This window comes from Gambusia affinis, linkage group LG20 (genome assembly GCF_019740435.1).
Source record: "Gambusia affinis linkage group LG20, SWU_Gaff_1.0, whole genome shotgun sequence".
NCBI lineage: Eukaryota > Metazoa > Chordata > Actinopteri > Cyprinodontiformes > Poeciliidae > Gambusia > Gambusia affinis.
The window spans coordinates 1,774,190-1,787,402 of record NC_057887.1 but is presented as its reverse complement, the minus strand read 5'-3'; the positions used below and the strand labels follow the sequence as shown (position 1 = coordinate 1,787,402).

The 13,213-nt window shown below is 41.5% G+C and overlaps 1 protein-coding gene across 2 annotated transcripts; it reads left to right on the top strand.

Moving 5' to 3' along the window:
• Positions 1-387: 387 nt before the first annotated feature.
• On the top strand, positions 388-12,913 carry rfng (RFNG O-fucosylpeptide 3-beta-N-acetylglucosaminyltransferase). Of its 2 annotated transcripts, XR_006369308.1 has the most exons (10): positions 388-661; positions 2,516-3,041; positions 4,952-5,000; positions 5,087-5,189; positions 5,883-6,036; positions 6,207-6,292; positions 7,434-7,599; positions 8,597-8,682; positions 9,870-10,327; positions 10,819-12,913. XR_006369308.1 is itself a non-coding variant. In XM_044102656.1 (9 exons), exons 2-9 carry the CDS (start codon positions 2,619-2,621, stop codon positions 9,943-9,945), a joined length of 1,143 nt encoding a protein of 380 aa, XP_043958591.1. In that variant the 5' UTR covers positions 388-661; positions 2,516-2,618; the 3' UTR covers positions 9,946-12,913. The 2 variants fall into 2 exon arrangements, 1 of the variants encoding a protein (XP_043958591.1); XM_044102656.1 differs by having other exon boundaries at positions 9,870-12,913.
• The last annotated feature ends 300 nt before the right edge of the window (positions 12,914-13,213 follow it).

Genomic DNA, 13,213 nt, shown 5'->3' with positions numbered 1-13,213 from the left:
TTCCTAAGTTTTAATAAGTAATTTGCTCTGCTTCAGGGCTCTAAAAGGGGCCTATAGACCTAAAAAGGTCTATGCTGAGCACAGACATAGACCTTTTTAGGTCTCTAGGCAGCACAGTGAAATCTATCAATCATTAAAAACAAGGCAAAGTGTCTAAAACAGAACCTGCACAATAACAACCAGATGTTTTGGGGTTTTTTTAGGTTAAAAGATTAACAGAAGAAATACAACAGAGTTGTAGGCCCTAATAAGAAAATTGTAGTTATAACTGATATCAGGTGACTCATACTCTTACATGGAGCTGCAATCCCCATCTATAAAAGTCTGCTTTTATTTGTTGACAAAAAAATAATCGCTGTTTTATTTTGAAAGTTTGAACCGGATTTGCTTTACCTCCTCGGATGCAGCTAGAGTTTTAGGAATGTGTCTCTGAGAGTTCGGAAGAATAACTAGTCATTCTGTTGCTGTCCTGTCCTCAGACAGACGCCTGTCTCTGGGTTCAGGAGCTCAGTTTGAACCGCCGTCAGAACCTGAAGGAACACGCTGGCTCCGGTTCCGTTCTTTATTTGGCGCCGTTTAGAACTCACAGAGGCTGCTTGGGGTTCGTTTCTGCTGCTTTTCTCTGTTTCCGAATAGTGTAAAACAGAAGGTCCTTATGAGGGTAAGTTGCTGATATGTGATATTCTTTGCTCCACTTTGTGAATGTCTGTTCAGAGTGCTACTCTCCCAGGTGTTGAACCTGAAAAAGCGCCCAGGATATCTCGGGATTCATTACTTCATTGGGATCAGGGATTATTTGGGTAATCATGCTACCGCGGCTCCAAAGCGCCATTTAAAGAGCCGGAAATGAAGAAGAAATATGCTAATGAGAAGGACTCTATTCTGACTTAACAATAACTTCTTCAGGGGTTTCCAATGTGGTGGCAAACTTCTGAAATTGTTTTCTGTCAGCTTTATCTGTTGAAACCATTAGAACGAAGTTAACCAGAAATCTGTCCCAAAGACACAACCTTTAAAGGCGTTTCCTTCAGTTGGGTGATGCCTCCCTGTGGCCCCTGCTGCCTACTTCACACAGAACGGGACTCATTTTCAAACTAGATTTTTATTTGTATTTGAACCACACATCTACACGGTTTATGTCGTTACCTTACTAATGAAAGCTAGACAACTCGCATACTTTATGCTCTGTTATTCATTATTTCATGAATATTTCATCCTATAATGAAATATAAATACTATATCATTCTATATCGTAATTGATCTATTACGATATAGAAAGAAAGTATACCATTTGACCTTTGTTTATTGCTTATTGAACAAAGGTTAAATGGCATGCTACTCATGAAAAGCTAACTACAAAACCAACTTTCATGTTTAGCAGCAATGAATTCTAATTTAGTATTTTCTTTAAATGGATAGAATAGAACAGAATAAGACAACAGTGTTTATAAGATTGGTGTATCAGATCGACTTCACATGTGTCACCGATCTCCCAAAATTAAGAAAATCGGCGCAGATAACTCGACTGGCCGATAACTCGGTGCAGCCCTTGTAACTAACTATGATGACAATTACAGTGGAGTTGCTATGACAACAATAAACAAGCAACAAGTTTAGGATTAGTTCTCCCCTCGCTCCCATTTAACTTGTACATAATATAAGTACATACAACTATTACTCTAACAATTTCTGAGTAATCTACCCACGTCTGTGTAATGCTAAGGTAAATATCAGTGATATTTACAGTAGTAAGCACTTTGAAATGCCTTGATGCTGAAATGTGTTATACAAATAAAATTTGATTGATTGATAGTACTTACTGCCAAACTAGCAAAATTAGCAAAGATAATGTACCTTTTATCTGCAAGCTAAGACGGCCATGTAGCATACCGTTACTCTGCCAGTCACCAGAATCTTATATCCATGAAAAGAGTTCTGACCTCCTTTACAAATCAGTTTAAACATTGATTGTACGAAGCTCCTCCATGTGCTTTGCGATGCGCTTCCCTATCAAGATGGAGGTGAGTGGTTCATTCATGTCTGTGGGAACTGTGAAGAGCCATGTTCTGATAACCTCTGGAAGGCGGAGTTTCAGAAAGAGCAGGAGTTTTTGAAGAGACAGAGGCCCAATTTCAAACCATGAAATTGCAAAGTCAAGTTTCTTTGTAGTCACATTTGATACAGCATTTCTATTACAACTGAAGGTAACATAGTTACTTGACTGTGCTAAAAAATGGCACTACGTGCATTTTTTCATAATGCACATAGTGCATAAGTAAACCTTCATAAATAAAATTATTTACGAAAGTGAGCTCAGGCAACTGCACGGATCACTGACTTTCCTGCTTTCAGAACGAGCTCTGCTAAATGCAAAGTGTTTTCAATTGCAAATGCTAGTCATGATAAATGACAGTGGTTGTTATTATTATTTTTTGCATGATCGATTCGACTCATTTTGTACTATTATTACAGGATCATTGTTGCTTTGAGTGAAAGTTCTGGCTGCCCCCTGCAGGTTTCCATGTGATGGAATGATGCCAGCCCAGGACGGTGTTGGGAGCGACTGCAGCCCTGGAGGCTGATGACCCCTGGAGGCTGCTGACCATTGGCCAGCCAGGATGCACATAGCCTCGGTGGGCGTCAGTAAGTCCTGCTTCCTGTTCTCTCTTGCTCTCTGCTCCTTCCTGCTGCTGCTCATCCCGGCCCTCCAGTCGGCCCCCCGCCAGCTGGAGCCGCCTCAGCCCCGACCCCATGCCAAGTCTGCCTCAGCAGAGCAGACTCACCATGCCGACCTACCAGCAGGTACTGCCAGCGCTGGCGGCACCGACATGGCCACAGGGCTCAGGAGGAGTTCAGAGGTCATTGGAGGAGCTGCTAGAACTGACGTTCCCTCTCCCAAGAGAACTGTGGACTCAGGGCCTAGGAATACTGACCAGCTGGAGCTGAAGGACATTTTCATCGCAGTGAAGACCACCAGGAAGTACCACAGGTCCAGACTGGAGCTGCTGATCCAGACCTGGGTGTCTCAAGCCAAGGAACACGTGAGTAATGCAGCTGGGCATGCTAAATCTTTTGGAGAGAAATGAGGAGTCAACATATCCAGATGTTATTTCATCTGCCGATGTTTTGTATGGGAGCTGTTTGCTTTTTTTGTCTAGCTTGTAAAATAATTTTAACTGTTCAGTTGCAGTGGTGTGAAGAAGTTGTTGCTTTACATTTATGGAAACACAACATATCGGCACTAACATCGGTATCGGTCCAATGAATAAAACCAACATTTATTTCCATCTTGCTGCCGTTTTGTTTCTGGAGGGAGAGGAGAGAAAGTTGGTCATGTGGTGTTTGTTTGGTCATGTGACAAAGAGAGTGATGCAGCAAAGGACTGTGGATCTTAACTGAAGCAGCTATGAAGTCAGTGTGTGACTGCTTTTTTCCAAGGTGTGGAAAGAGAAGTGAAATATATATTTATAAAATATCAGTTATTGGCCATAAAAACAACATTAATATCAGATAAAGACGTCGGTGCATCCCTAGTCATTATTATTTATTCTGATTTGTTTTATTTTTGCTCTGATTAAAATGTTTTAGATGTCAGACAAGTATAGCCTGAGTAAATGCAAAAAGATTTTTTAATTAACTGGTAAAGGTTATTTAGCCCTGAAGCTATCTGGCAGCTTGGAGTAGGTTGAAAGATTTCCAAAGCCACACATAAATCAAACTATTTGAGTTTGGTTTCATTACCATCAGCCAGGCCTGATTACTGCCTGATGTGCAGAATCAGAAAATGGTTCCTGTCAGACCAGATGAAGCAGGCGGGAAGAGCTCGAAAAGCAACACCTCATGCCTCTATTGAAAGAAATTGTAGCGTAGCAGAGAGCTAAGGAGGTGGAGCTAGAAAGGATGAGCAGCTTGGTCACCAGGATGATTGCCAGCACTAAGACCAGCCCTCTGGCTCTGATTGGTTGTTGCTAGTTAGCGCTTGGAGCACTGGATAGAAGACAGAGGAGTTTTCTGGATGCTGGATGTTCCTGCTAAAGACAAAACTGGTTATTAGGTTTAGGAGACATTTACTGGTTGGTCTGATTAACCTTTTCCCCTAATAGACCAAATCACATTTGGAAACTTCAATGTTTACTCAGGATATCTATGTCTTGTATTTAAATGTTTGATGATCTGAAACAGTCGAGCATTCAGAGGAAATGTCCATGCAATCTGCAAGTTCTGAACACACACAAACACACAGCTCACACCGGCAGAGAGCAGCCAGGTCTTCATGCCAGCAGCAAAAAGAAGATTTGTTGCTGACAGTTAATTTAAAGTCTTTCCACTGCTGTTTATGGCAGCCTCCATGTGCACAGAGGGTCGCATATTGGAGCAATTACAGAAATGATTAACATCTGATTCCACAACAGCTGGTTGAACTCAACTTCTCTCATAAATGCTGGTCCACAGTTTGAGCCTTTCTCCTCTGATCTCCAGCGCTGCGTTGAGTTTTTTTAAAATTATTATTATTATTACTTTAGTCAACAAATATTTGTCTCTAAATGTACAAACATCAATGTTTTTGCCGTTGGCGCACCACGGATGTTTGTTTGTTCACTATGGTGAAAGGTCGTCTGTGACTCGTCGTGCCAAGATGCCCAACTCATCTCTCATTCTCATCAGCATATGGAAAACAGAATCCGATTCTGTTCTGCCTACAATAGACTGGGATCAAAATGAGTGATGCACAAAATGTTTGCATCAACATCTGGTGGCCTCTTTGTTCTAAAACCACAGTCACATGCAAGCAGCTCCATGTCTCAGCTAGTGAAGCTTGTGCACTAAGTAAAAGGGCTGCAGATGCCAAGAAGCCTATGGTGGTCATAATGTTTTGCTCTGATCCTTTCGCAACTGCCAGCAGATGATCTGATTGGCCCTTATAACAGGTGGTGTGAACTCTCTGTTCCAGACCTACATATTCACTGATGGTGACGACAGGGAGCTGCAGCTGAAGACAGGTAAGCAGCTGAAGTGAAGAGTGTTGCTGTTCTGACCACACCAGCCTGCCTGTACTCTGGATTATTCTGGGATGTCTCTGCCTCAGGAGCTAACATCATCAACACCAACTGCTCAGCTGCTCACAACCGACAGGCTCTGTGCTGCAAGATGTCTGTGGAGTACGATAAATTCATCGAGTCCCAGAAGAAGTGAGTCTGACGTTCTGAAACACAGAATACGATGTCAGGGTTTCTACCAGGTGGCAAAATGTCTGGAGTTTGCTTTTTCAACGTCTCAAAATGTACAGAGAAATGTTTGTAGTTCTGGGCTTTTGTTGTCTCTTTTGTTCTTTATTGCGTTTTTACGTTTTCTTTTTTGCCTTCTTTCTTTTTCTTTCTTCCTTTCTTGCTTTTTTTTTTTTTTGTCCTTGCTTCAGTACGTCCATTTGAAAATCAGCTCTAAAGAGTCTGGGACTTTCATAAGAAAATACAGACCCATCCAATAACTCAGAATGTCATTGAAAAGTTAATTTCCTTCAGTAATTCCTTCACCAACTGAAACCCAGATTCTACATTGTTTTCATACAGATTGATGTTCTCCAGCAGTAATCTACGATTTTCTGTTTTCAGTCAATAAAAACATGAAATCCGAGTCCAGAATATACATCAGGCCAATCATTTTTTTAAACACAGAATTACAACTTAATCAAAAGCATGTTTAATACTTGTTTAAAGATTATTTTTGAATGGTGCTTTTAATCTGAGACATGAGTCTCATCAGGACCAGAATCTGACTGACTGAAGGATTTAGAGTGAACCAAAGATCCAGCTATTGATGATGATGATGATGATGAGGACGACTTTTTCGACCAATGTGTGTTGCTGATGTTCTTTGTGTTGTAGGTGGTTCTGCCATGTGGATGATGATAACTATGTGATCCTGCCCAGTCTGCTGCGACTGCTGTCCTCATACCATCACAGCCAGGACATCTACCTGGGCCGGCCCAGTCTGGACCACCCTATAGAGGCTGCGGAGAGGGTGAAGAGCGACGGAACGGTCAGTCTGCGTAGACGTCACTCGGTTTCCTGCTCCTCTCACTGCTTCACGTATAAACCTGTTTAGAGTTAGCAGATTTGGACCGGCCGGCGTTTTAAGCCGTGACTTTTTTGTGCTTTTCTCTTTTGACCTGGTAGCATTCGGCTGATTTGCCATCTTCTTCCTTTCAGGTGTCTGTGAAGTTCTGGTTCGCCACAGGGGGAGCGGGGTTCTGCATCAGTCGAGGTCTGGCTCTGAAAATGAGCCCCTGGGCCAGGTGAGCTAACAGTCACATGGTTATTATCATCGGAAACAAAACGACAGGAGAAACGCTGCATTTATTTCCTCTGAATGTAACCATCTACACAAGCAGATGTGGTGATGATTATCAGTGTTTGTAATAAAGTGACATTTTAGATAAAAAGAGATAAAATAACTAGTAGTGGGACTCGATTAAAATCTTAAAAAAAAAAAAGAGCAAAAATATTTTTCTTCAAAACCATTTCTGCTCCTACATTGATGAATAAATAGACATATGAACTCAACAACAAATATATTTATTGCTTTTAATCAGTTATTTTAGTGAGTCAGCCATCAGATTGGTGGAAAGTTTTATATTAGTCCTTCAGCTCTCCAGTGTTTCACCTTGTGGCCCACTTCCTCTCTAGTAGATCATGTTCTTGTGGTGGATGAAATCCAGTTCTGTGACTTTGCTACCAGCTGGGTTAACAAAGGGGCCGAGTTCCATCCCTGAGGGGCTCCATGTTCTGCATGGGGATATTTGTCTGCAGGGGGCCCAGGAGCCCATTCCTGACCCAGATGTTGAAACCAAGTTGCCTTGGTTTCTGAGTTTGTTGCTGCAGGGATGGGTTAAATGTTTATTGAAAACCTATGAAGAACATTCTGACATTTGGCCCCAGATGAGTGAGGACAGAGGATGCTGCATCACTGATGTGGTGGGTTGAACGGTAGCAGTTCAGATAGCAGGATTTGATATGATGTGTGACTAGATGTTCAGAAAGATGGAGGCTAGCACCACAGAGTTGTCACAATGTAACTATGTTCAGAAATACAGAGCTGCACAAAGTCCAGTTAAAACACAGAATCCATTTCAGGCAGTTTGGTCCTTTAACAAACAGGCTGAAATACCAGATTATGTAATCCCATTGTGACCACATCAACTAATCCTGCTGAGTGTTTCAGGTAGCTGGTGAGCTTGACGACTGTTGTGCCTTTATACACTTTTCTGGGCTTGTATGTTTATTTATTTATTTATTTATTTTAGTGTCTAAATCTGTAGTGACATTAGCAGTCATTAGCCGGGTCACGCATTCACCTGGAACATGTCTGGAGTTTAGACAGCTGTTGTCGTGGAAACGAGGAGTTGTTCTAAACGCTGAATCATTTTGTGGTTTGAGTTTGGGGAACTTCATCACCACGGCAGAAAAGATCCGCCTCCCAGATGACTGCACCATCGGCTACATCATCGAAGCGCTACTGGAGGTCACACTCACTCACACACACCTGTTCCACTCTCACCTGGAGAACCTGCAGAAGCTGCCCGTTCCCACCGTGCTCCAGCAGGTGAGTTAGCAAGCACCTCTTACTATTTCATTCATTTTGGAGTTTTGATTTCTGGCCTCTTTACGAGGCACACGTTTCAGTTGCACAACACATAAAGCAATTTAGTTGATCACATTGCAGCAACTCGTGGCATTTTTTGGGAATTATCCAGCTGGCATCATGAGCATGGGCCGAGCGCTCCACATGAGCAGCTGAAGGCAAAAAACAATCTGCAACTAGAACTCACTGAAGAAAACTACCTGCACTGGGGAATAGTGGCAAATAACTGAAAATGAGTGAGAATAAGAGAAGTGGACGGTTTAAAGGAAAGTGAAAAGGAGAGGAATGTGTGGTGATTAAAGAGGTGGTTTTATGTATTATTTTATTATATAATCAAGTAACTATGTCAGTTGTTATGAAAATGCTGCATATAATAAACAGAACTTAAAAGAAACTTGAATTTGCGTCATAGCTGTATGTGACACCTTGAATTGGGCCGCTGTCTCTTTAAGAGGCTCCTAGTCTTTCCACCTTCAGCTCTTCATCACAGCAATATTTCCCGATTGATGCCGTTTACAACCATTCTTCCAAGTGTTGTAGTTGTTCTAATAAACCCAGTAGACCCACAGTTCCTCCAGGTGTTGTCTAATTGCTGCTGCTGCTGCTAGTCTAGAGGAGCTGAGTGGGGGAGGTGTGAGGCATAAGCTCACCGGAGACTGCAGGTTCAAGGAGGAGCTTGGAGCTAACTAAATAGATCTAATTATTTACATTAATATTTATCATTTAGTTTTTTTTATTGTTATTTAATAAAATAAAAATGCATGAAGTGTGGCTAAACAGAGGCATGTACAGTTACACCCCAACTGCAGTTTTACATCCTGATTCCATAACTGAATATGACTGCTGACAGTGTCCAGGTGTTTTATGACCAGTGGGCCAAAGGGCCAGTACCAACAGGGTGTTCCTGATTTAGTGTTTTTTCTTCTATTTTCTCATTTTGCCGCATGTCTTTCTCAAGGTCACTCTGAGTTATGGAGGCTTTGAGAACAGAAGAAACGTGGTCAGCGTTGTTGGGGGCTTTTCTCTGACTGAAGACCCCACCAGGTGAGCAGGAAGTGTCTCTTTCTGAAGGTTTCCCAAACAACCTGAGCTCCTGTGGGGAGCTCTGAACTAACCGTTTCATCAACCCTCCTGACTGTGTGGATGGTAGATCATGTTCGATGTTCTTCAGTTGGGATCTAACAAGCAGACATTTAGCTGTTATCTGCTGGGCCTTAACACCTAGATTAAGCTAACGCTAGTAGCAAACCTTAGCTTGCACATCTTCAACAATGGTAAAATTCTCAGTTACAACTTTTATAGAAACTGAAGTCAGCAAAACTGATTGTAGTAAACGTACACTACAGTATAAGCGCAGGACAAAGGGAGACTTTGTGCTGTGGATGGATAACATCTTTAAACTGATGACATTTGAATGAAGGGATTTACACGACACAAAACCTGACATCAAATAAGGTTAAACTTTGTTTGTTTTAAGTCATTTAGAATTATCTACATTATTTCTGTTTTCTGTTTGAATATTAATAGTGAGTATTAATCGTTTAATTAACTTTAGATATCACCATTCACTAAGAGTAATGCACCTTTAAACAAGTTTAATGGTCCTGTAAGCACCTCAAATGCTTTTGTGTCATAAGAAAATGTGAAAAGTCGATATCTGTCAGCCTGTATCGGGACTAGGCTGGTGGATGAACCTCCATCAGTCGGCGTGTCCCAGAGCAGAACGGGTTCCAGAGGGAATCAGCACCAGAACAAAACGCTGCTAAAGCCTGAAAAGCTGCTCAGTCAAAAAGAGGCCATTAAAAGCAGAAGATAAAGGCAGATTAGAGTCCAATGTAAAGACCATCATTACATTGGGGTCAAACCTTAGAATGGCGACCCGTGTAGTAAACCATACTGACTTAAAACGGAAAACATTTAGCCGGATTTATCAAGAAAAAAAAATGTTATGTATTTTTATAGTTTGAACATGTCACAGATGCAGATCTGGTCAGATTCAACCTCAGAGCTCACATGCTGACCCATCACAACCTTTATGACTGACTCACTTAGCCTTCAGTCATAGAAAGTAGTTGTTTTTAGAACACCTGATAAAACATTAGATCTGACTTGAGAGATGCACAAACCTTTTCTCATGGTAATACTGGACACGCCTCCATGCTGAGGAAAGGTAAAGCTCGACTTCTTACTGTGGTACAAACTCAACACTTGTGTCTCTGTCCGTCCTGCAGGTTTAAGACGGTCCACTGCCTTCTGTACCCAGACACTGAGTGGTGTCCGAAGTTAAAACCTGGACACACAAACTGAACATCCTGGAAATAACTCAGCCCAAGTGTTTCTGCAATAATTCAATACGTCAAAAATAACTTCCCTGTTCCTGGACTGATGTCATGTCAGTGAGGAGATGGTCCATCCGCTGGATTCCTCCTGATCCGGGTGGGCCTGGGGACAGCAGCCTCAGTAGCCTTCCCGCCCTGCAGTCCCCTGGTCCTGCTCCGCCTGGGGAATCCCACAGCGTTCCCAGGCCTGCAGAGAAATATATTCCCATATTCTGACCAGACTGGGTCTGGTCCGGAGGGACATGAACACCTCCAGCAGGAATCCTGAGCAGCCAGCTCACCTGGCTCCTCTCTGCTGCTTGTGGACTGTTAGTTATCTGCTGTTCTTTTGGGTCCACCATGGTACTATGGTAGGTACATATTTTTATGCCATTTCTTTTATAATTAAGTCAGATTTTCTGACTAAATGTTATAATCACCTGATGTCTGTTGCCAAGGCAACCCTTCAAACAGCAGCAGTGTTAACTCGGGGAACCTAGACACCCCAAAATCTGGGGATACTTGTTGATGATCCACAGACACTTTGCTCACAGACATTTTGAAAAAATTCAGGTTATGGAAAATGTGCAAATTGTGAGTCATTAGGCACACCTGGAAAAAAACGACAAACAATCACCCTTCAGTTTTCTATCTTCTGGTTTATTGACCCAAACTAACATTTCCACTCTGAGAACCAGACCTGCTCTTTCAGCCTGCACTGGATGGAAGAATGAGCCATTATCACCATCAAGCCCCGCCCCCTCCTGCACCAGCAGCTCAATGATTGCAATAAAGAAAACTATTCAGGGTCCAACTAACAGAGGAGTTTTTTGTTTTTGTTTTATTCTCGTGCACATGGCAGAAAGAGATGAGAGCCTCACATGTCACCAGATCACATTTGGATTCGTCCCACATCCTGCTGGTTACGCCTGGAAAACCTGCAGGAAATGAAGGAGCTCTCTCTGGCCAAACGCATCAGGAGATCGAGAAGCAACATGGCACCGAGCAAAACAGACGCAGAAGAAGCTCAAGAAGACGACACATGCATAGATGAGGGCGATGAAAGATCCGGGCCTGAGACGTTCACCTTCCTGCTGCATCATTCATTTTAACACAAATTACATCAAAATGAGTTAAACTCAGTTAAACTGGAACCTGTTTAAAAGGTAATCCTGCAGTTTTTTTGGCCATATTATTATTATTATTATTATTAGTGGTAGTATTAGTAATGTGCTGAGCAGTATTTTTAGCCTTCAGAATCACTGTGTGGACATGAAGATATTAATGCAAAAGAAACACAGATTGAGCTTATGTTTTATTGGAGCAGGTCTCTGCATGTTTGTTAGATGGAAGACGTGACAGAATAACCAGCTTGTTGAAACCTTCAGTAACTCTGAGGCAACAGAAGAAATCATAATTGTTTGGGGGTTTTTAACTGTTGCATTAGAGATTTTGCTCTGACTTTCACTTGTAGCATTTCCTGTTTCTAACTTCAGATGTCTCCCTAGACAAGGACAGATATCTGCAGGGAAAACACACAGAGAGCAGTTTAAATATGGAACCTGATTTGGACTGCTTTCCTTTTACATGCAACACCTTTCAGTATTTGTATTTCCTTATAAAGACGTGACGTTTCAGCTTAATAATTTTTTTTTACCATTTGTTTGAATGTTTGATTAAAATGAAGGAAATGTTTAAGATTCTTGTAATAAATTAGTTATAGCTTCTCGGATGTTAATGGAGCAGAAAGGAAATGATCAAAACTCACGTCACTCTTTCAGTCTGCACCTGATAAATGCTTTTATACACTCAGCCAAATATCTTTTCCCAGTTTATTTCCTCTTTTGCACTCTTGTCACATGCTTTATGTTATCAGCATTTGTTGAATATAGTATTGTATTATTGTACTGATGTCAAATTGGATGAGCTATATTTTTTATTTTGGTTTTATGGTGACAGAGTCGGGACATATCTTCACAATCAAGGAGTAAAATCTGGATCTGATGCTATCAGGATGAACATGGATCAGATTGTTAACCTGTACTTGTCTTTTTTTTTTTTTGGTTTGTTTGTTTTTAGTTTTCATATACTTGGGTTCTGTGGTGAAGTTATTGGTCGTCATCTCCCCTGATTGAATGGAGATGGGTGGTTAGTCAGAGAAACAGAAAGTGATTTTCTTCATCTTAAAAAACCTTCAAAGCTCCAACGTGTCACTGTGGTTCATGCTCTGAACACTCAGAACCCTCTAAAGCTGAGTTTATCAAAACTCTTGACAATATAAAACTTTTCTCTCTTTGAATTAGTCTGAAGAAAGGTGAGCTCATCTCGGTTTGTAAATTTCCTGTATCATATCACGATGCATGTGACCTCTGACTCCTTTGACCTGTCAAACAGATCATCTCTCTTTGACATGTTCCCATGTTAGGTTTGACATGGCTGCTTTTAAACAATTTAACATCACAGGTTGAGAGTTTACAAGGTTTTTTTTTTTAGTGTTTGCTTGAACCACTGATGCTGTCAGTTAGAAATCTGCACTGATTTGTTGAGACATTAGCTAAAGAGAGATAATCTGTTTGATCAAAGTGAAGATGTTTACATGTTAACTGCTGCAGGTAAGATGATGACTGCTTAAAACTCTCTACAGAACCCCTCCTCATGACATTTAAAGTGTTGTTAGAGGCAACCTTAGCTTTATTAAACATAATCATCAGGAGTTTTCCGCTCTAACCTTCTGTTTTCACCGTGAGCCTGATCCTGCCATGTGTCTCAGATAACAACCCAGTGTGTGTGTGTGTGTGTGTGTTTCTCCTGTGAGTTTGTGTAAAGCAACAGGCTACCTCTGCACAGGAAGACTAGAACCCAAAAGCATGTGTCCCACTGCGGGTCGGTGGGTCAGACTGTTTCTGTTAACTCGTGTTCCTTTATGCTGCAGAACAAAATTAAAGCCTTCATTTTTCTGGCTGTTTCAGACTGAGTGACTGTTTTTGAAGCTGGGCATCACATTTCTCTGGGTTCATAAAAGGTCGCTCATTTCCTGCCGTTAAACTCTAAAACTGGATGAATGGCAGCAGGAGAGTGAAGATGTGTATGTTGACTTGACCTCTGCAAACATTTTTTAGTATTTTATTTGTAAATCTGAACATTTCTGGCTAATGATTGTTTGGAGAGCTTGACCTATGAGTGATTTCATTAAAAGCTCTGAAATCAACTATCATTCTCAAGGAGGCTCCATCAGAACACACTGGACCTGATGTAGG

Excerpts from the sequence above, each read along its gene's own strand:
- rfng (XM_044102656.1), top strand. The coding sequence starts at position 2,619 with ATGCACATAGCCTCGGTGGGCGTCAGTAAGTCCTGCTTCCTGTTCTCT. Across the intron at positions 6,037-6,206 it reads GGGTGAAGAGCGACGGAACG|GTGTCTGTGAAGTTCTGGTT; the intron begins GTCAGTCTGCGT and ends TCTTCCTTTCAG. Across the intron at positions 7,600-8,596 it reads TTCCCACCGTGCTCCAGCAG|GTCACTCTGAGTTATGGAGG; the intron begins GTGAGTTAGCAA and ends GTCTTTCTCAAG.